The 27711-nt window shown below is 59.1% G+C and overlaps 2 protein-coding genes and 1 long non-coding RNA gene across 8 annotated transcripts in view; 2 read left to right on the forward strand and 1 right to left on the reverse strand.

Moving 5' to 3' along the window:
* Positions 1-21697, reverse strand: part of VAV1 (vav guanine nucleotide exchange factor 1) — a 42755-nt gene extending 21058 nt beyond the window's left edge. For 2 of the 4 annotated variants that reach the window (XR_014950458.1, XM_085563217.1), the window contains exons 1-15: positions 19984-21694; positions 17647-17763; positions 17495-17553; positions 16605-16670; positions 15521-15629; positions 14353-14442; positions 13462-13530; positions 12130-12236; positions 8716-8812; positions 6324-6419; positions 5193-5261; positions 3193-3279; positions 1693-1778; positions 935-1067; positions 32-141 (exon numbers count right to left, since the gene is read on the reverse strand). Coding sequence is in view for 3 of the 4 variants with exons in the window: in XM_085563217.1 (XP_085419343.1) it covers positions 32-141; positions 935-1067; positions 1693-1778; positions 3193-3279; positions 5193-5261; positions 6324-6419; positions 8716-8812; positions 12130-12236; positions 13462-13530; positions 14353-14442; positions 15521-15629; positions 16605-16670; positions 17495-17553; positions 17647-17763; positions 19984-20187 (1499 nt within the window). In the remaining variant the exon portion in view is untranslated. Of the gene's footprint in view, positions 1-31; positions 142-934; positions 1068-1692; positions 1779-3192; positions 3280-5192; positions 5262-6323; positions 6420-8715; positions 8813-12129; positions 12237-13461; positions 13531-14352; positions 14443-15520; positions 15630-16604; positions 16671-17494; positions 17554-17646; positions 17764-19983 lie in introns of all 4 variants that reach the window. The other 2 variants (XM_085563218.1, XM_085563216.1) reach the window with 2 other exon arrangements.
* On the forward strand, positions 43-9669 carry LOC146764976 (uncharacterized). Its single transcript, XR_014950470.1, has 2 exons — positions 43-130; positions 8734-9669. It is a non-coding gene; the product is annotated as an uncharacterized LOC146764976 (long non-coding RNA).
* A 2085-nt stretch (positions 21698-23782) lies between the features above and the next one.
* Positions 23783-27711, forward strand: part of C3 (complement C3) — a 42057-nt gene continuing 38128 nt past the window's right edge. For all 3 annotated transcript variants that reach the window (XM_085563173.1, XM_085563174.1, XM_085563175.1), the window contains exons 1-2: positions 23783-24062; positions 25988-26180. In XM_085563173.1, the coding sequence (XP_085419299.1) occupies positions 23959-24062; positions 25988-26180 (297 nt within the window). In that variant the 5' untranslated portion in view covers positions 23783-23958. The remainder of the gene's footprint in view (positions 24063-25987; positions 26181-27711) is intronic.

Below are 27711 nucleotides of genomic sequence, written 5' to 3' on the forward strand. Positions count from 1 at the left end.
TAACCTCCTCCGTGGGGACGGAGCCACCTACAGGGCCATCTCGAACTGCTCCAGCCACTTCTTCTTCAGCTCGCTCGTCTTGAAGAAGAGCTCGTAGTCCGGCAGCCCGGCCGTGTCCAGCAGCATGAAGGTGTGGGACCACTGCGGGGTGGGGAGGGGTCAGCCATGCCCCCCAAATGTCGAGGTCCACCAGATCAGGACATTTGGAACCACCAGAGAGCAGGATCCCGGGATCCATCAGGCAACAGGGTTTGGGGGTCCACCAGGGACCAGGATCTTGGGATCCATAAGGGACAAGATTTTGGGGTCTACCAGAGACTAGGATCTGGGAATTCACCAGGGAATGTTTTGGGAGTTTTTGGAGTCCACCAAAGACCAGGATCTGGGAATTCACCAGGGAATGGGGTTTTGGGGTCCACCAGGGACAAGATTTAGGGGATCCACCAGGGAACAAGGTTTTGGGGTCCACCAAAGACCAGGATCTCGGAATTCACCAGGGAACAAGGTTTTGGGGTCCACCAGGGACCAGATTTAGGGATCCACAAGGGAACAAGGTTTTGGGGTCCACCAGAGACCAGATTTTGGGGGTCCACCAGGGAATGGGGTTTTGGGGTCCACCAGGGACTAGATTTTTGTCCATGAGGGACCTGGATGTTGGGACCACCAGTAACCAAGATCCTGAGATCCACCAGGACCTCTGAAGTCACTGGGAAGAGGACCAGGGGACCACCAGCATCTGGACACTTGGGACCACTTTGAACTGGACACGTGTCCACCAGTGACCAGGATCCTGGCATCTACAAGATTGGACACTTGTGTCCACCTGGGTCCTTTGGGAAGAAGATGCTGGGACTGGAGGAACCTGGAACTGTGGCCCCCCAGGCCCTGATGTCCCCACGGTGTCCCCACGGTGTCCCCACGGTGTCCGTGGTACCTTCTTGCCGTCACGGGCTCCGAGGCCACCATCGTGCAGTTGGTGGCTCTGGAGGTCCACCACGTCCTTGGTCTCGTAGGAGTCCCCGCGGCGCTTGCAGATGATCAGGGCCTTGTCCAGCAGGAAGCCGTACCTGGGCACGGGGACAAGGGTGGCACTGTGTCCCTGAGACCACCGCGCTCCACGGGGTGTCCCCGTGGCTGCCCTGGACCAGCCTCCAGGTGTCCCTGCAGTGTCCCCATGGATGTTCTCCTGTCCCCATGGTGTCCCCATGTCCCTGAGGTGTCCCCAAGGTGTCCTTGAGGTGTTTCCATGGATGTTCTCATGTCCCTATGAATGTCTCCATGTCCCTGAGGTGTCCCCATGTCCCTGAGATGTCCCTGAGGTGTCCCTATGTCCCTGAGATGTCCCCGAGGTGTTCCTGAGGTGCTCCCATGGATGTTCTCATGTCCCTGAGATGTCCCCAAAGTGTTCCTGCGGTGTCCCCATGGATGTTCCAATGCCCCTGAGATGTCCCCAAAGTGTTCCTGAGGTGTCTCCATGGATGTCATGTCCCCATGGTATCCCCATGTCCCTGAGGTGTCCCCATGGATGTCCCCATGTCCCTGAGATGTCTCCATGGATGTCCCCATGTCCCTGAGATGTCTCCATGTCCCTGAGATGTCCCTGAGATGTTCCTGAGGTGTTCCCCCATCTCTGTGATGTCCCTGTGGTATCCCTATGGTGTCCCCAGGTGTCCCCAGGTGTCCCTGACCCACCTGTCCACCTTGGAGCGTCTCTCGGCGCTGGAGACCTTCAGCTCCCCATCGATCTTGGGGCGCCCAAACTGCGCCAGGGACTGGGGCTGGGAACGGGACACGGGAACGGGATGGACATCAGGGATGGGACACGGGAACGGGACACGGGAACGGGGTGGACATCAGGGATGGGACATGGGAACGGGACATGGGAACGGGGTGGACATCAGGGGTGGGACACGGGAACGGGACATGGGAACGGGGTGGACATCAGGGATGGGACATGGGAATGGGACACGGGAACGGGGTGGACATCAGGGATGGGACATGGGAACGGGACACGGGAACGGGGTGGACATCAGGGATGGGACACGGGAACGGGACACGGGAACGGGGTGGACATCAGGGATGGGACACGGGAACGGGACATGGGAATGGGACACGGGAATGGGGTGGACATCAGGGATGGGACACGGGAACGGGACATGGGAATGGGACACGGGAATGGGGTGGACATCAGGGATGGGACACGGGAACGGGACATGGGAACGGGGTGGACATCAGGGATGGGACATGGGAATGGGACACGGGAACGGGGTGGACATCAGGGATGGGACATGGGAATGGGACATGGGAACGGGGTGGACATCAGGGATGGGACATGGGAATGGGACACGGGAACGGGGTGGACATCAGGGATGGGACACGGGAACGGGACACGGGAATGGGACACGGGAACGGGGTGGACATCAGGGATGGGACATGGGAACGGGACACGGGAATGGGACACGGGAACGAGGTGGATATCAGGGGTGGGACATGGGAACGGGACACGGGAATGGGACATGGGAATGGGATGGACATCAGGAATGGGACATCAGGAATGGGATGGACATCGGGAATGGGATGGACATCAGGAATGGGACATCAGGAATGGGACATCAGGAATGGGATGGACATCAGGAATGGGATGGACATCGGGAATGGGATGGACATCAGGAATGGGACATCAGGAATGGGACATCAGGAATGGGATGGACATCGGGAATGGGATGGACATCAGGAATGGGACATCAGGAATGGGACATCAGGAATGGGATGGACATCGGGAATGGGATGGACATCGGTAATGGGATGGACATCAGGAATGGGATGGACATTGGGAATGGGACATCAGGAATGGGATGAACATCGGGAATGGGATGGACATCGGGAATGGGACATCAGGAATGGGATGAACATTGGGAATGGGATGGACATCGGGAATGGATCCCAGGAGTTATTTGGGGTTATTTTGGGGATTCTTGGGGGTCCTGAGGAATTCTGGGGGGGTCCGGGGGGTCCCCACCATGGTCTGGAGGCAGAGCTGGACACTGGGTGGGATTTGGGGTTATTTTGGGATGATTTGGGGTTATTTTGGGCATTCTTGGGACGGGGGTTTGGGGGATTTTGGGGTCTCCAGGGAATTTTGGGGGTCCCAGGGAATTTGGGGATTTTGGGGGGCTCGGGGGGGGTCCCCACCATGTTGTGAAGGCAGAGCTGGATGCTCGTGAGCTGCTTGAGGGTCTCGTTGTCCCGCTTGACCTCGTTCACGCACTGTGCCAGGTCCTGGCGGGGGTTCGGGGGGTTCCGAAGTCAGAGACCCCCGAACCCCCAAATCCCACCGGGAACCCCCAAATCCCACCTGGAACACCCAAATCCCACCGGAAACCCCCAAATCCCACCGGGAACCCCCAAAATACCACCTGGAACACCCAAATCCCACCGGGAACCCCCAAATCCCACCTGGAACATCCCAAATCCCACTGGAAACCCCCAAATCCCACCGGGAACCCCCAAAATCCCACCGGGAACCCCCAAATCCCACCGGGAACCCCCAAATCCCACCGGGAACCCCCAAATCCCACCTGGAACACCCCAAATCCCACCGGGAACCCCCAAATCCCACCTGGAACCCCCCAAATCCCACCGGGAACCCCCAAAATCCAACCTGGAACACCCCAAATCTCACCTGGAACACCCCAAATCCCACCGGGAACCCCCAAATCCCACCTGGAACACCCCAAATCCCACCGGGAACCCCCAAATCCCACCTGGAACACCCCAAATCCCACCGGGAACCCCCAAATCCCACCTGGAACACCCCAAATCCCACCGGGAACCCCCAAATCCCACCGGGAACACCCCAAAATCCCACCTGGAACCCCCAAAATCCCACCGGGAACACCCCAAATCCCACCGGGAACCCCCAAAATCCCACCTGGAACCCCCAAAATCCCACCTGGAACACCCAAAATCCCACCTGGAACACCCAAAATCCCACCTGCAACACCCCAAATCCCACCGGGAACCCCCAAAATCCCACCTGGAACACCCCAAATCCCACCGGGAACCCCCAAAATCCAACCTGGAACACCCCAAATCCCACCGGGAACCCCCAAATCCCACCTGGAACACCCAAAATACAACCTGGAACACCCCAAATCCCACCGGGAACCCCCAAAATCCCACCTGGAACACCCAAATCCCACCGGGAACCCCCAAAATCCCACCTGGAACACCCAAATCCCACCGGGAACCCCCAAAATCCCACCGGGAACCCCCCAAATCCCACCGGGAACCCCCAAAATCCCACCGGGAACCCCCAAAATCCCACCTGGAACACCCAAATCCCACCGGGAACACCCAAAATACAACCTGGAACACCCCAAATCCCACCGGGAACCCCCAAATCCCACCGGGAACCCCCAAAATCCCACCTGGAACACCCAAAATACAACCTGGAACACCCCAAATACCACCGGGAACCCCCAAATCCCACCGGGAACACCCAAATCCCACCTGGAACACCCCAAATCCCACCGGAAACCCCCAAAATCCCACCGGGAACACCCCAACATTCCCACCTAGAAACCCCAAAATTTCTTCCAGGAAACCCCAAATTCCACCCTGAGAACCCCAAAATCCCACCCTGGGAAACCCCAGACCCCGCCCTGGAACCCCCAAATTCCACCCAGGAACATCCCAAAATTCCCACCTGGAAACCCCAAAATTCCCACCTAGAAACCCCCAAATTCCACCCTGGGAACACCAAATCCCACCAGGAACCCCCAAATGCCCCCCAAATTTCCCCCAATTTCCCCCCAAATCCCCCCCAGGAACCCCTCAGGACCCCCAAATCCTCCCAAAATCCCCCCCAAATCCCCCCAGGACCCCCAAATCCCCCCCAAATTTCCCCCAATTTCCCCCCAAATTCCCCCTCAGGACACCCCCAGGACCCCCAAATCCCCCAAAAATCCCTCCCAGATTCCCCCAAGACCCCCCCTGGAACCCCCAAATCCCCCCCAAATCCCCCCAAATCCCCCCCAGGACCCCCAAATCCCTCCCAAATCTCCCCCAAATCCCCCCCAAATCCCCCCCAGAACCCCCAAATCCCTCCCAAAATCCCCCCAGGACCCCCCAAATCCCCCCAGGACCCCCAAATCTCCCCCAAATCCCCCCCAAATCCCCCCCAGCCCCACCCTCATGGCGTCCAGCGCCCCCCGCAGCCGCTCCCGCTCGGCCGCGTCCGGGGTCAGCTTCACCAGCTCCTGGGGGGCAAAGGCGTGCCAGGTGTGTCCAGGTGTGCCAGGTGTGCCAGGTGTGCCCGGGTACCCCCCAGGTGTTCCCAGGTGTGCCCAGGTACCCCCCAGGTGTGTCCAGGTGTGCCCAGGTACCCCCCAGGTGTGTCCAGGTGTTCCCAGGTGTGCTCAGGTACCCCCCAGGTGTGCCCAGGTACCCCCTAGGTGTGCCCAGGTGTGCTCAGGTGTGCCCAGGTGTGCCCAGGTGTGCCCAGGTGTGTCCAGGTGTGCCCAGGTACCCCCCAGGTGTGCCCAGGTACCCCCCCAGGTGTGCTCAGGTGTGCCAGGTGTGCCCAGGTGTGCCCCAGGTGTGCTCAGGTACCCCCCAGGTGTGCCCAGGTACCCCCCCCAGGTGTGCTCAGGTGTGCCCAGGTGTGTCCAGGTGTGTCCAGGTGTGTCCAGGTGTGCCCAGGTACCTCCCAGGTGTGTCCCACGTGTGCCAGGTGTGCCCAGGTGTGCTCAGGTACCCCCCAGGTGTGCCCAGGTGTGTGCCCAGCTGTGCCCAGCTGTGCCCAGGTGTGTCCAGGTGTGCCCAGGTGTGCCCAGGTGTGTCCAGGTGTGACCAGGTAACACCCCCAGGTGTGCCCAGGTACCCCCCAGGTGTTCCCAGGTGTTCCCAGGTGTGTCCAGGTGTTCCCAGGTGTGCCCAGGTACCCCCCAGGTGTGCCCAGGTGTGCCCAGGTGTGCCCAGGTACCCCCCAAGTGTGCCCAGGTGTGCCCAGGTGTGCCCCAGATGTGCCCAGGTGTGCCCAGGTGTGCCCAGGTACCCCCCAGGTGTGCTCAGGTGTGTCCAGGTGTGTCCAGGTGTGTGCCCCAGGTGTGCCCAGGTACCCCCCCAGGTGTGCCCAGGTGTGCCCAGGTGTGCCCAGGTACCCCCCCAGGTGTGCCCAGGTGTGTCCAGGTGTTCCCAGGTGTGCCCAGGTACCCCCCAGCTGTGCCCAGGTGTGTCCAGGTGTTCCCAGGTGTGCCCAGGTGTGCCCCAGGTGTGCCCAGGTACCCCCCAGCTGTGCCAGCTGTGCCAGCGGTGCCCACCTGCAGCAGCAGGTGGTATTTCAGCACCCTCTGCATGGGCACCATCAGCAGGTCCCGCAGCGAGAAGCGCCCGTTGTTGGCGCGCTGGCAGCACTCCTGGCACGGGGCGACAGTTTGGGGACATTTGGGGACATTTGGGGACATTTGGGGACATTTGGGGCATTTGGGTCAGTTTGGGTCAGTTTGGGGCAGTTTGGGGCAGTTTTGGGCAGTTTGGGGCAGTTTGGGACATTTGGGGACACTTTGGGGACATTTGGGGCAGTTTGGGTCAGTTTGGGACATTTGGGACATTTGGGACACTTTGGGGACATTTGGGGCAGTTTGGGGCAGTTTGGGTCAGTTTGGGACATTTGGGGACATTTGGGACATTTGGGGCAGTTTGGGGACATTTGGGACATTTGAGGCAGTTTGGGGACATTTGGGACATTTGAGGCAGTTTGGGGACATTTGGGGACATTTGGGCACATTTGGGGCAGTTTGGGGACATTTGGGGACATTTGGAGACATTTGGGACATTTGGGGACATTTGGGACATTTGGGTCAGTTTGGGTCAGTTTGGGACATTTGGGGACATTTGGGGACATTTGGGGACATTTGGGACATTTGGGACATTTGGGGACATTTGGGACATTTGGGGACATTTGGGACATTTGGGTCAGCTTGGGTCAGTTTGGGACATTTGGGGACATTTGGGACATTTGGGGACACTTTGGGGACATTTGGGGCAGTTTGGGGACATTTGGAGACATTTTGGGACATTTGGGACATTTGGGACAGTTTGGGGCAGTTTTGGGCAATTTGGGTCAGTTTGGGACATTTGGGGACATTTGGGACATTTGGGACAGTTTGGGACATTTGGGGACATTTGGGACATTTGGGACATTTGGGACAGTTTGGGGCAGTCTGGGTCAGTTTGGGTAAGTTTGGGACATTTGGGGTCACTTTGGAATCAATTTAGGGACATTTGGGTCACTTTGGGGACATTTGGGGACATTTGGGGACATTTGGGACATTTGGGACATTTGGGGCAGTTTGGGTCAGTTTGGGACATTTGGGGACATTTGGAACATTTGGGGACACTTTGGGGACATTTGGGGCAGTTTGGGTCCGTTTGGGACATTTGGGGTCACTTTGGAATCAATTTAGGGACATTTTGGGTCACTTTTGGGACATTTGGGAACATTTGGGACATTTGGGTCAGTTTGGGGCATTTGGGGACATTTGGGACATTTGGGGACATTCGGGGACATTTGGAATATTTGGGGTCACTTTGGGGACATTTAGGACATTTGGGACATTTGGGGACATTTGGGGCAGTTTGGGTCAGTTTGGGACATTTGGGGACATTTGGGGACATTTGGGGCATTTGGGGACATTTGGGTCAGTTTGGGGTCATTTGGGGACATTTGGGGACACTTTGCGGACATTTAGGGTGAATTTTGGGGTCATTTGGGGTCAGTTTGGGGACATCGGGGACAGTTGGGACATTCGGGGACATTCGGGGACATTTGGGACATTTGGGGACACTTGGGGACATTTGGGACATTTCGGACAGTTTGGGGCAGTTTGGGTCAGTTTAGGGACATTTGGGACATTTCGGACAGTTTGGGGCAGTTTGGGTCAGTTTAGGGACATTTGGGGACATTTGGGACATTTGGGTCAGTTTGGGGCATTTGGGGACATTTGGGGACATTTGGGGACATTTAGGGTGAATTTTGGGGTCATTTGGGGTCAGTTTGGGGACATTTGGGAACATTTGGGTCATTTGGGGTCAGTTTGGGGACATTGGGGACATTTGGGACAGTTGGGACATTTGGGGTCATTTGGGTTGGGATTTTGGGGTTTTGTGGAGAGGTTGGAATGGGATTTTGGGGGATTTGGGGGGATTTTTGGTGTTTTTTGGGGTTTCTGCTGGCGGGTTGGGGTTGGGTGTGGAGGCAGGGAAAGATTTTGGGGGGATTTTTGGGGGATTTTAAGGGATTTTGTGGGATTTGGTGGGATTTTGTAGGATTTTAAGGTATTTTTGGGGGATTTTTGGTGTTTTTTGGGTTTTCTGCTGGCGGGTTGGGATTTTGGGGTTAGGTTGAGAAGTTGGGATGGGATTTTGTGGGATTTTGTGGGATTTTTGTGGGATTTGGTGGGATTTTGTAGGATTTTAAGGTATTTTTGGGGGATTTTTGGTGTTTTTTGTGGTTTTTGGTGGTGGGTTGGGATTTTGGGGTTTGGTGGAAAAGTTGGGATGAGATTTTGTGGGATTTTGGTGGGATTTTTGTGGGATTTTGGTGGATTTTGGTGGAATTTAAGGTATTTTTGGTGGGATTTTTGGTGTTTTTTGTGGTTTTTGGTGGCGGGTTGGGATTTTGGGGTGGGTTTGGGGGATTTTGGGGCTGACCTGGAGCTTCATGCGCAGGTCGGTGCAGGCCGAGAGCTCGTCCAGGCGCCGCGCCGCCGCCTCCACCTGGCTGCAGTAGCGGCCGTAGAGCAGGAACCTGGGATGGAAACCAAAACCCAACAAATTTTACCCAAAATTCAAAAAAATCCACCCAAAATCCAACAAAATTCAAGCAAAATAAAAAAAAAATCAAGCAAAATTAAAAAAAAATTAATCGAAATTCACCCAAAATTCATAAAAATTCACCCAAAATTCAAGGACGTTCACCCAAAATCCAACAAAATTCAGCCAAAATCCAACGAAATTCACACAAAATCCATAAAAATCACCCAAAGTCCAACAAAATTTGCCCAAAATCCAACAAAATTAACAAAAAAAAATTCAAGGACATTCACCCAAAATCCAACAAAATTCACCCAAAATTCACCCAAAATCCAACAAAATTCACCCTAAATTCATCAAAATCCAACAAAATTCACCCATAATCCAATGGAATTCACCCAAAATCCATAAAAATTGCCCCAAAAATTAAAGGAAAATTCAAGAAAATCCGCCCCAAATCCACCTGGCTGCAGTAGCGGCCGTAGAGGAGGAACCTGGGATGGAAACCAAAACCCAACAAATTTTACCCAAAATTCAAAAAAATCCACCCAAAATCCCAAAAAATCCACCCAAAATCCCAAAAAATTCAAGCAAAATAAAAAAAAAATCAAGCAAAATTAAAAAAAAAATTAATTGAAATTCACCCAAAATTCAAGGACGTTCACCCAAAATCCAACAAAATTCAGCCAAAATCCAACGAAATTCACACAAAATCCATAAAAATCACCCAAAGTCCAACAAAATTTGCACAAAATCCAACAAAATTAACAAAAAAAAAATCAAGGACATTCACCCAAAATCCAACAAAATTCACCCAAAATTCACCCAAAATCCAACAAAATTCACCCTAAATTCATCAAAATCCAACAAAATTCACCCAAAACCCAATGGAATTCACCCAAAATCCATAAACATTTACCCAAAATCCAACAAAATTTACCTAAAATTCACTCAAAATCCAACAAAAATTCTTCTGAAAGTCATCAAAATTCATCCAAAATCCAATGTAATTCACTCAAAATCCAAGAAAGGTTACCCAAAATCCAGAAAAATTCACCCCGAATCCATAAAAATTCATCCAAAATACAAAAAAATTCACCCAGAGTTCAACAAAATTCACCCAAAACCCAACAAAATTCACCCAAAATCCATAAACATTTACCCAAAATCCAACGAAATTTACCTAAAATTCACTCAAAATCCAACAAAAATTCTTCTGAAAGTCATCAAAATTCATCCAAAATCCAATGTAATTCACTCAAAATCCATGAAAATTTACCCAAAATCCAACAAAATTCACCCAAAATCCACAAAAATTCACAAAAAATCCATCAAAATTCACCCTAAATTCATCAAAATCCAACGGAATTCACCCAAAATCCATAAAAATTGCCCCAAAAATTAAAGGAAAATTCAAGAAAATCCGCCCCAAATCCACCTGGCTGCAGTAGCGGCCGTAGAGGAGGAACCTGGGGGGACCCCGAAATCCAGGAAAATTTACCCAAAATTCAACAAAATTCACCCAAATTTCAACAGAATTCACCCAAAATCCAACAAAATTCACCCCAAAAAAAAAAGAAAAAAAAATTCAAGGAAATTCACACAAAATTCCCTAAAATACCCTCCGGGATCCTCCAAAACCCCCCAAAATTTCCCCCAAATCCCCTCAGGCCCCACCCAAAACCCCCCAGGACCCCCCAAATCCCCCCCTCAACCCCCCCAAAATCCTCCTAAATCCCCCCAAAATCTACCCCAGGACCCCCAAATCCCCCCCAGTCCCCTTCAGGACCCCCCAAATCTCGCCAGGCCCCCCAAAATCTCCCTAAGGACCCCCCAAACTTACCCCAAATCCCCCCCAGGACCCCCCCAAATCCCCCAGGACCCCCCAAATCCCCCCTCAGACCCCCCCAAATCCCCCCAAATCCCCCCCCTGGAGCCCCCCAAATCCCCCCCCAGGACCCCCGAAACCCCCCCAGACCTCCTCAAAACCCCCCCAAATCCCCCAGGATCCCCCAAATCCCCCCAGGAACCCCAAAATCTCCCTAAGGACCCCCCAAACTTACCCCAAATCCCCCCCAGGACCCCCCCAAATCCCCCAGGACCCCCCAAATCCCCCCTCAGACCCCCCCAAATCACCTCAAATCCCCCCAAATTCCCCCCCTGGAGCCCCGCAAACTCCCCCTAAATTCCCCCCCAGGACCCTCCAAAAACCCCCCAGGACACCCCAAAAATCCCCCCAGGACCCCCCAAAATCCCCCAAACCTCCCCAAAATCCCCCCAAAACCTCCCTCAAACCCCCAAATCCCTAAAAATCCCCCCTAAATCCCCCCCCTGGACACCCCCAAATCCCCCCCAAGACCCCCCAAATCCCCCCAGGACCCTCCAACCCCCCCCAGGACCCCTCAAAATCTCCTCAGGACCACCCCAACCCCACCAGGACCCCCCTAAACCCCCCCAGGACACCCCAAATCTCACCAAGGCCCCCCAAGCCCCCCCAGGACCCCCCTAAATCCCCCCCAAACCTCCCCAGGACCCCCCAGAATCCCCCCAGGACCCCCCAAACCCCCCCAGGACCCTCCAAACCCCCCCCAGGACCCCCCTAAACCCCCCCCAAACCCCCCCAAGACCCCCCAAACCCCCCCAGGACCCCCCTAGACCCCCCCCAAGCCCCCCCAGGACCCCCCAGAATCCCCCCAGGACCCCCCAAACCCTCCCAGGACCCCCCAAACCCCCCCCAAACCCCCCCAGGACCCCCCCAAATCCCCCCAGGACCCCCATAAACCCCCCCAAACCCCCCCAGGACCCCCCAAACCCCCCAGGACCCCCCTAAACCCTCCCGTAAACCCCCCCCCAGGACCCCCCAAACCCCCCCCAGGACCCCCCAAACCGCCCCAGGACCCCCCTAAACCCCCCCCAAACCCCCCCAGGACCCTCCAAACCCCCCCAGGACCCCCCTAAACCCCCCCCAAGCCCCCCCAAACCCCCCCAGGACCCCCCTAAACCCCCCCCAGGACCCCCCAAACCCCCCAGGACCCCCCAAACCCCCCCCAAGCCCCCCCAGGACCCCCCTAAACCCCCCCCAGGACCCCCATAAACCCCCCCCAAACCCCCCCAGGACCCTCCAAACCCCCCCAGGACCCCCCTAAACCCCCCCCAAGCCCCCCCAGGACCCTCCAAACCCCCCCAGGACCCCCCTAAACCCCCCCCAAACCCCCCCAGGACCCTCCAAACCCCCCCAGGACCACCCTAAACCCCCCCCAAGCCCCCCCAGGACCCCCCAGGACCCCCCAAAATCCCCCCAGCCCCCCTCACCTCTCCTTGTAGCGCAGGAACAGGGGGGGCAGCGCCCGCCCCCCCCCGGGCCCCCCCAGCGCCCCCCGCAGCTCCCCCAGGAAGCGGCGGTGCAGCTCCAGCAGCTCCTGCGGGAACGGCGCTTACTGGGAGCACTGGGAGCACTGGGAGCGCTGGGAGGGGGCACTGGGAGCGCTGGGAGCACTGGGAGGGGTCACTGGGAGCACTGGGATGGGTTACTGGGAGCACTGGGAGCACTGGGATCGGTTACAGGGAGCACTGGGAGCACTGGGAGCACTGGGAGGGGTCACTGGGATGGGTTACTGGTCTTACTGGGAGCGCTGGGAGGGGGCACTGGGAGCACTGGGAGCACTGGGAGGGTTACTGGGAGCACTGGGAGCACTGGGGGCACTGGGGGCACTGGGAGCACTGGGAGGGGTTACTGGGAGCACTGGGGGCACTGGGAGCACTGGGATGGGTTACTGGGAGCACTGGGAGGAGTCACTGGGAGCACTGGGAGCACTGGGGGGGGCACTGGGAGCACTGGGAGCACTGGGAGGGTTACTGGGAGCACTGGGAGCACTGGGAGCACTGGGGGCACTGGGGGCACTGGGAGCACTGGGAGGAGTCACTGGGAGCACTGGGAGCACTGGGAGGGGCACTGGGAGCACTGGGAGGGGTCACTGGGAGCACTGGGAGCACTGGGATTGGTTACAGGGAGCACTGGGAGCACTGGGGGGGTGCAGCTCCAGCAGCTCCTGCGGGAACGGCGCTTACTGGGAGCACTGGGAGCGCTGGGAGCGCTGGGAGGGGTCACTGGGAGCACTGGGAGCACTGGGAGGGGCACTGGGAGCACTGGGAGGGGTCACTGGGAGCACTGGGAGCACTGGGATTGGTTACAGGGAGCACTGGGAGCACTGGGGGGGGTGCAGCTCCAGCAGCTCCTGCGGGAACGGCGCTTACTGGGAGCACTGGGAGCGCTGGGAGCGCTGGGAGGGAGCACTGGGATGGGTTACTGGTCTTACTGGGAGCACTGGGAGCACTGGGAGGGGTCACTGGGAGCACTGGGAGCACTGGGAGGGGGTGTCCCCTGTCCCGTGTCACTGTCACCTCCATGTCACTGGTGTCACTGGTGTCACTGGTGTCACTGGTGTCACCGGTCAGTGTCCCCATGTCCCCATGTCCCCAGTGTCACCTCCACGTTGATGAAGACGCTCTCCATGTCCCCGTGTCCCCTGTCCCATGTCACTGTCACCTCCATGTCACTGGTGTCACTGGTGTCACTGGTCAGTGTCACTGGTGTCACTGGTGTCACCGGTCAGTGTCCCCGTGTCCCCGTGGCCCCAGTGTCACCTCCACGTTGATGAAGACGCTCTCCATGTCCCGGGGGCTCAGGAAGTGCCGCAGTGGCCGCAGGAAGTGCTGGGGACATCGGGGGACATCGGGGAGACATCAGGGGGACACCGGGGGGGACACCACGCCTTACTGGGAGCACTGGGAGCACTGGGAGGCCCCTGCGGCCACCTCTGTCCCCCTTGTCCCCCGTGTCCCCAAAGTCCCCAATGTCCCCAATGTCCCCATGACCCAACGTTCTCCCTTGTCCCCGTCTCTCACCTTTGTCCCCAGTGTCCACAATGTCCCCAAAGTCCTCAATGCCCTCGATGTCCCCAGTGTCCCCAACATCCCCAACATCCCCAAATGTCCCCAACACTCCCAATGTCCCCAGTGTCCCCAGTGTCCCCAATGTCCCCGGTGTCCCCACCTGGCAGATGGACTCCAGGTTCTCCTTGTCCCAAACACCCCCAGTGTCCCCAATGTCTCCGATGTCCCCAATGTCCCCAATGTCCCCAGTTTTCCTGATGTCCCCACTTGGCAGATGGACTCCAGGATCCCTGTGTCCCCAGTGTCCCCAGTGTCCCCAGTGTCCCCAGTGTCCCCAATGTCCCCAGTGTCCCCGATGTCCCTGGTGTCTCCAAAGACCTCAATGTCCCCATTGTCCCCAGCTGCCCAATCCCCCAATGTCCCCAGTGTCCCCAATATCCCCAGTGTCCCCAGTGTCCCCAATGTCCCCAGTGTCCCCAGTGTCACCAATGTCCCCAGTGTCCCCAGTGTCCCCAATGTCCCCAATGTCCCCAATGTCCCCAATGTCCCCAGTGTCCCCAGTGTCCCCAGTGTCCCCAATGTCCCCAATGTCCCCAGTGTCCCCAGTGTCACCAATGTCCCCAGTGTCCCCACTGTCCCCACCTGGCAGATGGACTCCAGGGTCCCCGTGTACCTCTCCTCTGTCTGCCGCAGCTCCTGGAGGCAGCAGAGCCGCCGGTCCACGGCCCCCTTCTGTGGGGACATGGGGACATGGGGACAGGGGACATGGGACAGGGGGACATGGGACAGGGGGACATGGACATGGGGACATGGGACAGGGGGACATGGGACAGGGGGACATGGGGACATGGGGACAACCAGGAACTCCTCCCTTCTATGGGGACATGGAGGGACATGGGACATGGGGACATGGGGACAACCAGGAACTCCTCTCTTCTATGGGGACATGGAGGGACATGGGACATGGGGACATGGGGACAACCAGGAACTCCCCCTCCCCTTCTGCGGGGACATGGGGACATGGGGACAGGGGACATGGGACAGGGGGACATGGGGACAACCAGGAACTCCTCCCTTCTATGTGGACAGGGGGACATGGGGACACCGGGGACACCGGGGACATTGGGGACACCAGGGGTCTTGAGGACATTGGGGACACCAGGGACATTGGGGACATGGGGACAACCAGGAACTCCTCCCTTCTATGTGGACAGGGGGACATGGGGACACCGGGGACACCGGGGACATCGGGGACACCAGGGGTCTTGAGGACACTGGGGACACCAGGGACACTGGGGACATGGGGACAATCACCGTAATGGCCAGGGGGGACACAGGTGTGTCTGGAAGGTGGCCCCTGGTGGTTTTTGGGGTTCCCAGGTGTTTTTGGGGGATTCTCAAGGAATTTTTGGGGGGGGTTCCAGGTATTTTTGGGGTTCCCAAGTGTTTTTTGGGGGTTCCCAGGTAATTTTTAGGGTATTCAGGTATTTTTGGGGGTTCCCAGGTAACTTTTGGGGCTCCCAGGTGTTTCCAAGTGTTTTTTGGGGGGTTCCCAGGTAATTTTTAGGCTTTTCAGCTATTTTTGGGGGGTTCCCAGTTAATTTTTTGGGGCTTCCCTTGTATCTTTGGGCGGTTCCCAGGTAATTTTTGGGGTTTCCCAGGTGTTTTATTTTGGTTTCCCAGATGTTTTGGGGGGTTCCCAGGTATTTTTGGTGTTTCTCAGGTGTTTTTTGGGGGTTCCCAGGTAACATTTGTAACTCCCGGGTATTTTTGGGGGTTCCCAGGTGGTTTTCTGGGGTGTCTCACCCACCGTGGCCGGGGTTGGCTCCAGCCTCATCAGGTCCTCGTAGACGTCGTCGCCGTCGTCGCCTTCGGCCTCGACGCAGTCGTAGAGGTCATCGTCCTCCTCGGCCGTGTCGCTGCGGGGGGGGACAGCTGGGGACAACCGGGGACACCCCCGGGACACCCCTGGGGACACCCCCAGACATCCCTGGGACAATCCTGGACACGCCCAGACACCCCCAGGACAACCCGGGACACCCCTGGGACATCCCCGGGACACCCCAGGACACCCCTGGACACCTCTGGACATCCCTGGGACAATCCTGGACACGCCCAGACACCCCCAGGACAACCCGGGACACCCCTGGGACATCCCCGGGACACCCCAGGACACCCCTGGACACCTCTGGACATCCCTGGGACATCCCCAGGACACCCCCAGGACACCCCAGGACACTCCTGGACACCCCTGGGACATCCCCAGGACACCCCCAGGACACCTCCGGACATCCCCAGGACACCCCTGGACACCTCTGGACAACCCTGGGACATCCCAGGACACCCCTAGACACCCCCAGGACATCCCTGGGACACCCCTGGACACCCCCAGGACATCCCCAGACACCCCTGGGACATCCCCAGACATCCCTGGACACCCTGGGGACACCCAGGGGACACCCCAGGACACCCCCAGGACATCCCTGGGACACCCCTGGGACACCCAGGACACCTCAGGACACCCCAGGACACCTCCAGGACACCCCCAGACACCTCTGGACATCCCTGGGAAACCCCAGGACACCCCCAGGACACCCCCAGGACACCCCCAGGACACCCCTGGGACACCCAGGACACCTCAGGACACCCCAGGACACCTCCAGGACACCCCCAGACACCTCTGGACATCCCTGGGAAACCCCAGGACACCCCCAGGACACCCCCAGGACACCCCCAGGACACCTCTGGACATCCCTGGGACACCTCTGGACATCCCTGGGACACCCCAGGACACCCCCAGGACACCCCCAGGACACCCCCCGAACACCTCTGGACATCCCTGGGACACCCCCAGTACCTCCCAGTCCCCCCAGTATCCCCAGTTCCGCGCTCACTCAATGACGTCGGCCAGGCCGCTGTAGACGTCGTCGTCCCCAACGCTGTCCTCGGACGGGAACGGCCTGAGGGACACGGCCGGACACCGCTGACCCCCGGAGTGGACACTGGGACTGGACACTGGGACTGGACACTGGGACTGGACACTGCTGACCCCCGGAGTGGACACTGGGACTGGACACTGGGACTGGACACTGGAACTGGACACTGCTGACCCCCGGAGTGGACACTGGGACTGGACACTGGGACTGGACACTGGGACTGGACACTGCTGACCCCGGAGTGGACACTGGGACTGGACACTGGGACTGGACACTGCTGACCCCGGAGTGGACACTGGGACTGGACACTGGGAGTGGACACTGGGACTGGACACTGCTGACCCCGGAGTGGACACTGGGACTGGACACTGGGACTGGACACTGGGAGTGGACATCACTGACCCTCAGCAGTGGACACTGGGAGTGGACACTGGGAGTGGACACTGGGAGTGGACATCACTGACCCTCAGCAGTGGACACTGGGAGTGGACACTGGGAGTGGACACTGGGACTGGACACCGCTGACTCTTGGGGACTGGACACCAGGGAGTGGACACTGCTGACCCTCAGGGCCTGGACACCAGGGAGTGGACACCAGGGACTGGACATTTGGCACCCTCAGGGCCTGGACACCAGGGACTGGACACCAGGGAGTGGATACTGCTGACCCTCAGGGACTGGACACCAGAGACTGGACACTAGGGCCTGGACACCATGGAGTGGACGCTGGGGACTGGACATTTGGGACCCTCAGGGCCTGGACACCAGGGAGTGGACACTGCGGTCACTCAGAGAGGGGACTGGACACCTGGACCCTCAGGGATGGACCCCGAGTCCTGTCCACTCACGTGAGTCCTTTGCTCTGCGCGATGGGGGTCCAGGAGAGCGTCGAGAGCGTCTCAATCACCTGCGGACACGGAGGTGACATTGGGGCAGGGAGGAGTGACCCACGCCCCCGGGTCCCACCCCCCAGGACAGCCGGACCCCTGACCACACCGACCTTGCCGAAGTCCTGGACGTCGAAGAGGTCGAAGGCGCCGAAGAGCCGGTGCTTGGGGAGCCCGAATTTGTCGGCGCAGGCGGTCAGGAAGGTGCGGATGTTCCTCAGGCACAGGAACTGTGGTGGCACCGGTGTCACCAGTGTCACCTGCCATGCCCCCCCACCCAGTGTCACCCCTGTCATCGCTGGCACCCTCCGTTGTCACCATCAAAATCGGCGCCTTTGTCTATCCGTGGCTGTGACCATGCCACCAACGGTGGTGGTGGCACCGCCATCATCTCTGTCACCAACGTTGTCATTGTCAACCTTGTGAACATCGCCACCATCATTGTCATTGTCATTGTCACTCCATCAGCATCATCACCGTTGTCACCAACGGTGGTGGTGGCACCGCCATCATCTCTGTCACCAACGTTGTCATTGTCAACCTTGTGAACATCGCCACCATCATTGTCATTGTCATTGTCACTCCATCAGCATCATCACCATTGTCACCAACAGTGGTGGTGGCACCGCCATCATCTCTGTCACCAACACTGTCGTTGTCATTGTCAACCTCATGAACATCACCACGATCATCATCATTGTCATTGTCACCCTATCAACATTGCCACCACGATCACCATCACCAGCACTGTCATTGTCAACCTCGTGAACATCGCCACCATCATTGTCATTGTCATTGTCACTCCATCAGCATCATCACCATTGTCACCAACGGTGGTGGTGGCATCGCCATCATCTCTGTCACCAACATTGTCATTGTCAACCTCGTGAACATCGCCACCATCACCGTCATTGTCATTGTCACCCCATCAACATCACCACCATGGTCACCAGTGGTAGCGGTGGCACTGCCATCATGTCTGCCACCGATGTTGTCACTGTCATTGTCAACGCCATGAACATTGCCACCATCATCACATTGTCACCCCATCAATGCCGTGACTGTCCCTGTCATTGTCACCCACTTGGTGCCACCACCACCACCATCACCATCATTGTCACCCGGTCAACACTGCAATCGTCCTTGTCCTTGTCACCTCCTTGGCACCGTGGCCACCATCGTCACTGTCATTGTGACCATCACTGCATCATCACTGCCCTCGTTCTCATCCTGCCATTGTCACCATCAGTGTCCCCACCGTCATCATCCTCATTGACCCATCATCATCATCATCATCATCATCATCATCACTCTGTGTCCCTCAATCACACCAGTCCTGTCATTGTCACCATCAGTGTCACCATCACCAACAACACCAATGTCCCCATCATCATCGCCATTGTCCCCATCACCACCCTCATCCACACCCATCATTGTCACCATCAATGTCCCCATTGTCCCCATCATTGCCACCATCATCATCCATCATTGTCACCATCAATGTCACCGCCACCAACAACACCAACATCCCCATCATCATCCTCATTGTCCCCATCATGGCCACCACCCTTATCCACACCCACCATTGTCACCATCATTGTCACCATCAAGGGCCCCACCATTGTCCCCATCAACGTCCCCACCATTGTCACCATCAATGTCCCCACCACTGCCACATCAAGGTCCCCACCATTGTCACCATCAACGTCCCCATCATTGCCACCATCAACGTTCCCACCATTGTCAACCTCAAGGACCCCATCATCATCACCATCAACGTCCCCACCATCATCACCATCATTGTCCCCACCATTACCACCATCAACATTCCCACCATTGTCACCATCAATGTCCCCACCATTGTCAACCTCAAGGTCCCCACCATCGTCACCATCAACGTCCCCATCATTGTCAACCTCAAGGTCCCCACCATCGTCACCATCAACGTCCCCACCACTGCCACCATTAAGGTCCCCACCATTGTCACATCAACGTCCCCATCATTGTCAACCTCAAGGTCCCTACCATCGTCACCATCAACGTCCCCACCACTGCCACATCAAGGTCCCCACCATCGTCACCATCAACGTCCCCACCATCATCACCATCAACGTCCCCACCATTGCCACCATCAACGTCCCCACCATTGTCAACCTCAAGGACCCCATCATCATCACCATCAACGTCCCCACCATTGTCCCCATCAACGTCCCCACCATCGTCACCATCAACGTCCCCACCATTGTCCCCATCAACGTCCCCACCATTGTCAACCTCAAGGACCCCATCATCACCATCAAGGTCCCCACCACTGCCACATCAAGGTCCCCACCATTGTCCCATCAACGTCCCCATCCCCGTTGTCCCCCTCACCCACCCCTGTCCCTGTCCCCGTCCCATCCCCACGTCCCTCCATGGGGCCACCACCGCTGTCCCCAGCTGGGCCTCACCTGTGACATCTGTGGCCGGGGGCAGATGTCCCGCGGTGGCACGGCGCGGGGCAGGAGGGCGTTGAGGAGGTGGCACAGCAGGACCCCGTCGCGCAGCGCCTGCGCCAGGTCCCACACCTGGCCCCCGGCGCTGCTGGCCCGGTGGCCGGCGGGCAGGACGCGCGCGGCCACCAGCCAGTGGGCACATTGGCGCCACGCCTCCATGGGGACACGGGGACCTCCTGGTGGAGCTGGGTCCTGCTGGGACCAGCTTCAATGAGTTTGGGTCCTGGTGGGATCAACTTCTGTGGAGGAGCTTGTGGAGGTGGGTCCTGGTGGGACCAACTTCAATGAGTTTGGGTCCTGGTGGGATGAACTTCAATGGAGGTGGGTCCTGCTGGGACCAGCTTCAATGAGTTTGGGTCCTGGTGGGATCAACTTCTGTGGAGGAGCTGGTGGAGGTGGGTCCTGGTGGGATGAACTTCAATGGAGGTGGGTCCTGCTGGGACCAGCTTCAATGAGTTTGGGTCCTGGTGGGATCAACTTCTGTGGAGGGGCTGGTGGAGGTGGGTCCTGGTGGGATGAGTTTCAATTAGTTTGGGTCCTGGTGGGATGAACTTCTGTGGAGGTGGGTCCTGGCAGGATGAACTTCAATGGAGGTGAGTCCTGGCGGGATGAACTTCTATGGAGGTGGGTCCAGGTGGGATGAACTTCAATGAAATTGGGTCATGGCAGGATCAACTTCTGTGGAGGTGGGTCCTGGCAGGATAAACTTCAATGAGTTTGGGTCCTGGTGGGATCAACTTCTGTGGAGGGGCTGGTGGAGGTGGGTCCTGGCAGGATGAACTTCTGTGGAGTTGGGTCCTGGTTGGTGGAGATTGGTCCTGATGGGATGAACTTTTGTGAAGTTGGGTCTTGGTGGGATCAACTTCTGTGGAGCTGGGTCCTAGTGGGATGAACTTCAATGAAGGTGGGTCCTGGTGGGATCAACCTCTATGGAGGAACTGGTGGAGATGGGTCCTGGCAGGATTCAATTCCATGGGGGAGCTGGTGGAAGAGGATCCAACCATCAAGTTCTAGCCAGGAGCTGATGGAGATGAGATCCAGGTAGAGATGAGATCCAGGTGGAGATGAGATCCAGGTGGAGATGAGATCTTGGTGATGAGATCCTGGTGGAGATGAGATCCTGGTGGAGATGAGATCCCGATGTCACCACTCCTGTCCAGAGCAGCACCAGCTGTGGCCCTGCTGGTGACCTCGGCAGGACCACATCCAGTGAGGAACCTCTGGATGACCTCTGGATGACCTCTGGACAAAGCTCCAGCACCTCCAACCACTTCTGGGGCACCTCCCACGGCGCCGGGGGTCCCTTCCCCCCAGGAAAGGGAGGAACCAGAGGAACCGGGGCCCTGCGGGGCCACCACCGGTGACAAGTGACAGATGTTGGTCCCCGTCCCACCGCCACGTCCGGATGAGCCCGATGGGCTCCTCCTGCTTCTTCACCCACGGCTGGAGAAGATCCGGTGGACCTGGTGGACCTCCTGGAGTGGTCAGGGCTGGTGGCGGGGCCCGGCCGGGCCTGGGGGTGGCGGAAGTGTCCCACGCCCGCGCCCGGAGGTGGCACCGGGGACGACGGAGGTGACGCGCCTGCGCCGCGGGGGACAACGGGAACTGGGACCTGGTGGCCCCCGGGTGACTTCCTGTCACAGCGGTGGCACCGGGGAGGAGCTGCCACCACGGGGGTGGTGGGGACAATGGGGGGACATGGGACAAGCTTCTGGGGCTTGGAGTGGTGGGAAGTCTCAGGAGGGGTCTAGGTGGTCTGGACATGGTGGCCAAGGGGGTCCAGGTGGTCTGGCCATGGTGGCCGAGGTGGCCCAGGAGGGGTCCAGATGGTCTGGACATGGTGGTCCAGGAGGGGTCCAGGTGGCCTGGAGATGGTGGCCCAGGGGGTCCAGGTGGTCTGGCCATGGTGGCCAAGGTGGCCCAGGAGGGGTCAGTGACCTGGAGATGGTGGCCCAGGGGGGTCTAGGTGGCCTGGATGTGGTGGTCAGAGGGTCCAGGTGGCTTGGACATGGTGGCCCAGGGGGTCCAGGAGAGGTCCAGGTGGACTGGACATGGTGGCCCAGGTGGCCTGGATGTGGTGGCCCAGGAGGGGTCAGATGGCCTGGACATGGTGGCCCAGGGGGTCCAGGAGAGGTCCAGGTGGCCTGGAGATGGTGGCCCAGGGGGTCCAGGTGGTCTGGAAATGGTGGCCCAGGTGGTCCAGGGGGGGTCCAGGTGGCCAGGAGCTGTTGGGGGTCTCAGAATGAACCCAGGTGTCCAAGTCCTCCCAAAGGTCCAGGAGGTTATCCAGGACCTTTCAGGGGTCTCAGGACGGACCAAAGTCCAGGTCCAGGTGGACCCCAAGTGTCCAGGTCCACCCAAAGGTCCAGGAGGTCACCCAGGGTCTTTTAGGGGTCTCAGGACAGACCAAGGCCCAGGTGTCCAAGTCCAGGTGGCCGCCAGGTGTCCAGGTCCTCCCAAAGTCCCAGGAGGCCACCAGGACCTCTCAGGGGTCTCAGGATGGACCCAGGTGTCCAGGCCCTACCAAAGTTCCAGGAGGTCATCGAGGACCTTTCAGGGGTCACCCAGGTGTCCAAGTCCAGGTGACCCCCAGGTGTCCAAGTCCTCCATAAATCCCAGGAGAACCACCAGGACCTTTCAGGGGTCTCAGGATGGACCCAGGTGCCCAGGCCCTACCAAAGTCCCAGGAGACCACCAGGACCTTTCAGGGGTCACCCAGGTGTCCAAGTCCAGGTGACCCCCAGGTGTCCAAGTCCTCCATAAATCCCAGGAGAACCACCAGGACCTTTCAGGGGTCTCAGGATGGACCCAGGTGCCCAGGCCCTACCAAAGTCCCAGGAGACCACCAGGACCTTTCAGGGGTCACCCAGGTGTCCAAGTCCAGGTGGCCGCCAGGTGTCCAGGTCCTCCATAAATCCCAGGAGGCCACCAGGACCTTTCAGGGGTGTCAGGATGGACCCAGGTGCCCAGGTCCTCCCAGAGTCCCAGGAGACCACCAGGACCTTTCAGGGGTCACCCAGGTGTCCAGGTCCAGGTGACCCCCAGGTGTCCAGGTCCTCCATAAATCCCAGGAGGCCACCAGGACCTTTCAGGGGTGTCAGGATGGACCCAGGTGCCCAGGTCCTCCCAGAGTCCCAGGAGACCACCAGGACCTTTCAGGGGTCACCCAGGTGTCCAGGTCCAGGTGACCCCCAGGTGTCCAAGTCCTCCATAAATCCCAGGAGAACCACCAGGACCTTTCAGGTGCCACCAGGCTGACCCAGCTCTCCACGTCCCGTTGGGGAAGGGTCTCCAGGAGGACCCACCCCCACCCCACCGGTGTCCCCCCCCTGTCGCGACCCCCCCGGGTGTCCCCACGATGTCGCAAGCCCCGAGGTGGCCCCGTGGTGGCCCCGTGGTGGCCCCGTGGTGGCCCCGCGCCAGCGCCTTCCCCGAAATGAGGAACGTCGTCCGCCCCTCCCCCACCCGGGGGGGGGGGAGGGGCTCTCCCAACCCCCACCCAGCGGCACCCAAGGGTGCGGCACCCCCCCCCCAACACCCCCCAACACCCCCCAAACCCAGCACGGGGTGGGTGGGTGGGTGGGGGGGGGGGGTGTCACCCTCACCCCGCACCCACCCCGGTGGCCGCAGGTGGCCGGAGGTGACCGCAGGTGACCACAAGTGGCCGGAGGTGGCCGGAGCGCCCCCCCACCCCCACCCCCACCCATGGGTGGGGGCAGGGCGGGGGTTACCCATTAACCAGCGGGGCCGCCATAAAGGGACGCCCCTGTCGCTGTCCGTGTCCCTGTCGCTGTCCCTGTCCCTGTCCCTGTCCCTGTGTCCCTGTCCCTGTCCCTGTGTCCCTGTGTCCCTGTCACTGTCGCTGTCCCCTCTGTCACTGTCGCTGTCCCTGTCCCCTCTGTCGCTGTCGCCGCTGTCGCCGCTGTCGCCATGGGGGCTCCGGCGCTGCCGCCCCCTCCTCATCCTCGCCCGCTCTTCCTCCTCCTCCTCCTCGGCTCCCCGCTGCTGCTCGGGACCCCCGCCCGCGCCCAGCTGTGAGACACGGGGACCCCCCCCACCCATGGGACACCCCCCCACCCGTGGGACCCTCACCCAACCCCGATCCCACCCGTGGGACCCCCACCCAACCCCGATCCCATCCATGGGACACCCCCACCCAACTCCGATCCCACCCAAGGGACACCCCCCCACCCGTGGGACACCCCCACCCAACCCCGATCCCACCCAAGGGACACCCCCACCCAACCCCGATCCCACCCGTGGGACCCTCACCCAACCCTGATTCCATCTATGGGACCCCCACCCAACCCCGATCCCACCCGTGGGACCCTCACCCAATCCCAATCCTGATCCCAACCCCACCCGTGGGACACCCACCCAACCCCGATCCCACCCGTGGGACACCCCCACCCAACCCCGATCCCACCCGTGGGACCCCCACCCAATCCCACCCATGGGACCCCCACCCAATCCCAATCCTGATCCCAACCCCACCCGTGGGACACCCACCCAACCCCGATCCCACCCGTGGGACACCCCCACCCAACCCCGATCCCACCCGTGGGACCCCCACCCAACTCCGATCCCACCCGTGGGACCCCCACCCAATGCCACCCATGGGATCCCCACCCAACCCCGATCCCACCCGTGGGACCCCCACCCAACCCCGATCCCATCCATGGGACCCCCACCCAACTCCGATCCCACCTGTGGGACCCCCACCCAATCCCACCCATGGGACGCCCACCCAACCCCACCACACACCACCCGTGGGACCCCCACCCGTGGGACCCCCACCCAACCCCAATCCCACCCATGAGACCCCCACCCAACCCCAATCCTGGTCCCAACCCCACCCACGGGACTCCCACCCAGCCAGCTGTGGGACCCCCACCCCACCCACGGGATCCCCACCCAATCCCACCCTCACCCGTGGGACCCCCACCCAATCCCACCCACAGGACCCCCACCCAATACCACCCATGGGACCCACATGAAATCCCTTTTTTGGGCCCCCCCCCCACCCATGGGTGCTGTGGGGACACATTTTGGGGTTTCTGGGTGCTCTGAGGTCCCCAAGGTTGTGGTGGGACAGATTTTGGGGTTTCTGGGTGCTCTGAGGTCCCCAAGGTTGTGGTGGGACAGATTTTGGGGTTTCTGGGTGCTCTGAGATCCCCAAGGTGTTGGTGGGACAGATTTTGGGGTTTCTGGGTGCTCTGAGGTCCCCAAGGTTGTGGTGGGACAGATTTTGGGGTTTCTGGGTGCTCTGAGGTCCCCAAGGTTGTGGTGGGACAGATTTTGGGGTTTCTGGGTGCTCTGAGGTCCCCAAGGTTGTGGTGGGACAGATTTTGGGGTTTCTGGGTGCTCTGAGGTCCTCAAGGTTGTGGTGGGACAGATTTTGGGGTTTCTGGGTGCTCTGAGGTCCCCAAGGTTGTGGTGGGACAGATTTTGGGGTTTCTGGGTGCTCTGAGATCCCCAAGGTTGTGGTGGGACAGATTTTGGGGTTTCTGGGTGCTCTGAGGTCCCCAAGGTGTTGGTGGGACAGATTTTGGGGTTTCTGGGTGCTCTGAGATCCCCAAGGTTGTGGTGGGACAGATTTTGGGGTTTCTGGGTGCTCTGAGGTCCCCAAGGTGTTGGTGGGACAGATTTTGGGGTTTCTGGGTGCTCTGAGGTCCTCAAGGTGTTGGTGGGACAGATTTTGGGGTTTCTGGGTGCTCTGAGGTCCTCAAGGTGTTGGTGGGACAGATTTTGGGGTTTCTGGGTGCTCTGAGGTCCCCAAGGTTGTGGTGGGACAGATTTTGGGGTTTCTGGGTGCTCTGAGGTCCCCAAGGTTGTGGTGGGACAGATTTTGGGGTTTCTGGGTGCTCTGAGGTCCCCAAGGTTGTGGTGGGACAGATTTTGGGGTTTCTGGGTGCTGTGCCACCCCTGCCACCCTGTGACGGCCCTGCGGTGTCCCCAGGGTGACCATGGTGACCCCGGCCGTGCTGCGGCTGGAGACGGACGAGCAGGTGGTCCTGGAGGCCCCCGGGCTGACCACGGCCACCGAGGCCACGCTGATGGTCCAGGACTTCCCCCAGAAGCGCCAGGTCCTGTTCCAGACCCGCGTGGCCCTGAGCCCGGCCGAGGGCATGATGGCCACTGCCACCATCAAGGTACGGTGTCACCACCCCCCCTCTGATCGGTGTCACCTCCCCCTGGCCACTGTCACCACCCCCTGGCCACCACCACGGGTCATTGTCCCAGCAGCCACCGCCCGGGACGGGAAACGGGAACTGAACCCTGAACAGGGTGGGGACAGCGGGGATGGTCACTCCTGATGTCCATGGTCACTCCTGGGGTCCATGGTCACTCCTGGGGTCCTTGGGGATGGTCATTCCTGGTGTCCATGGTCACTCCTGGTGTCCATGGTCACTCCTGGGGTCCATGGTCACTCCCGGTGTCCGTGGTCACTTCCGGTGTCCATGGTCACTCCTGGTGTCCGTGGTCACTCCTGGTGTCCTTGGTCACTCTTGGGGTCCATGGTCACTCCTGGGGACCATGGTCACACCTGGTGTCCGTGGTCACTCCTGGTGTCCTTGGGGATGGTCATTCCTGGTGTCCATGGTCACTCCTGGTGTCCATGGTCACTCCCAGTGTCCATGGTCACTCCTGGGGTCCGTGGTCACTCCTGGTGTCCTTGGGGATGGTCATTCCTGGTGTCCATGGTCACTCCTGGTGTCCATGGTCACTCCCAGTGTCCATGGTCACTCCTGGGGTCCGTGGTCACTCCTGGTGTCCTTGGGGATGGTCATTCCTGGTGTCCATGGTCACTCCTGGTGTCCTTGGGGATGGTCACTCCTGATGTCCATGGTCACTCCTGGTGTCCATGGTCACTCCTGGTGTCCGTGGTCACTCCTGGTGTCCTTGGTCACTCCTGGGGTCCATGGTCAATCCTGGTGTCCTTGGGGATGGTCATTCCTGGTGTCCATGGTCACTCCTGGGGTCCATGGTCACTCCTGGTGTCCGTGGTCACTGCTGGTGTCCTTGGGGATGGTCACTCCTGATGTCCATGGTCACTCCTGGGGTCCTTGGTCACTCCTGGGGTCCATGGTCACTCCTGGTGTCCTTGATCACTCCTGGTGTCCTTGGGGATGGTCACCTTCAGGTGTCCCCACAGGTGTCCCCAATGTCCCCTGTCCCCATCAATGTCCCGTCAATCCCAATGTGCCCTGTCCCCAGTGTCCCTGTCCCCAGTGTCCCTGTTCCTGCAGATGTCCCCATTGTCCCTGTGGATGTCCCCAATGTCCCTTTGGATGTCCCCAATGTCCCTCTGGATGTCCCCTTTGTCCCTGTGGATGTCCCCAATGTCCCCGTGGATGTCCCCAATGTCCCTTTGGTGTCCCCAATGTCCCCGTGGATGTCCCCAATGTCCCTTTGAATGTCCCCAGTGTCCCCGTGGATGTCCCCAGTGTCCCCACAGATGTCCCCAATGTCCCTTTGGTGTCCCCAATGTCCCCGTGGATGTCCCCAATGTCCCTTTGGATGTCCCCAATGTCCCCGTGGATGTCCCCAGTGTCCCCACGGATGTCCCCAGTGTCCCCACGGATGTCCCCGTGGATGTCCCTGTGGTGTCCCCTGTGTCCCCACAGATGTCCCCAATGTCCCTGTGGATGTCCCCAATGTCCCTTTGAATGTCCCCAGTGT

The sequence above is a fragment of the Lonchura striata genome, chromosome 30 (genome assembly GCF_050655825.1).
Source record: "Lonchura striata isolate lonStrDom1 chromosome 30, ASM5065582v1, whole genome shotgun sequence".
NCBI lineage: Eukaryota > Metazoa > Chordata > Aves > Passeriformes > Estrildidae > Lonchura > Lonchura striata.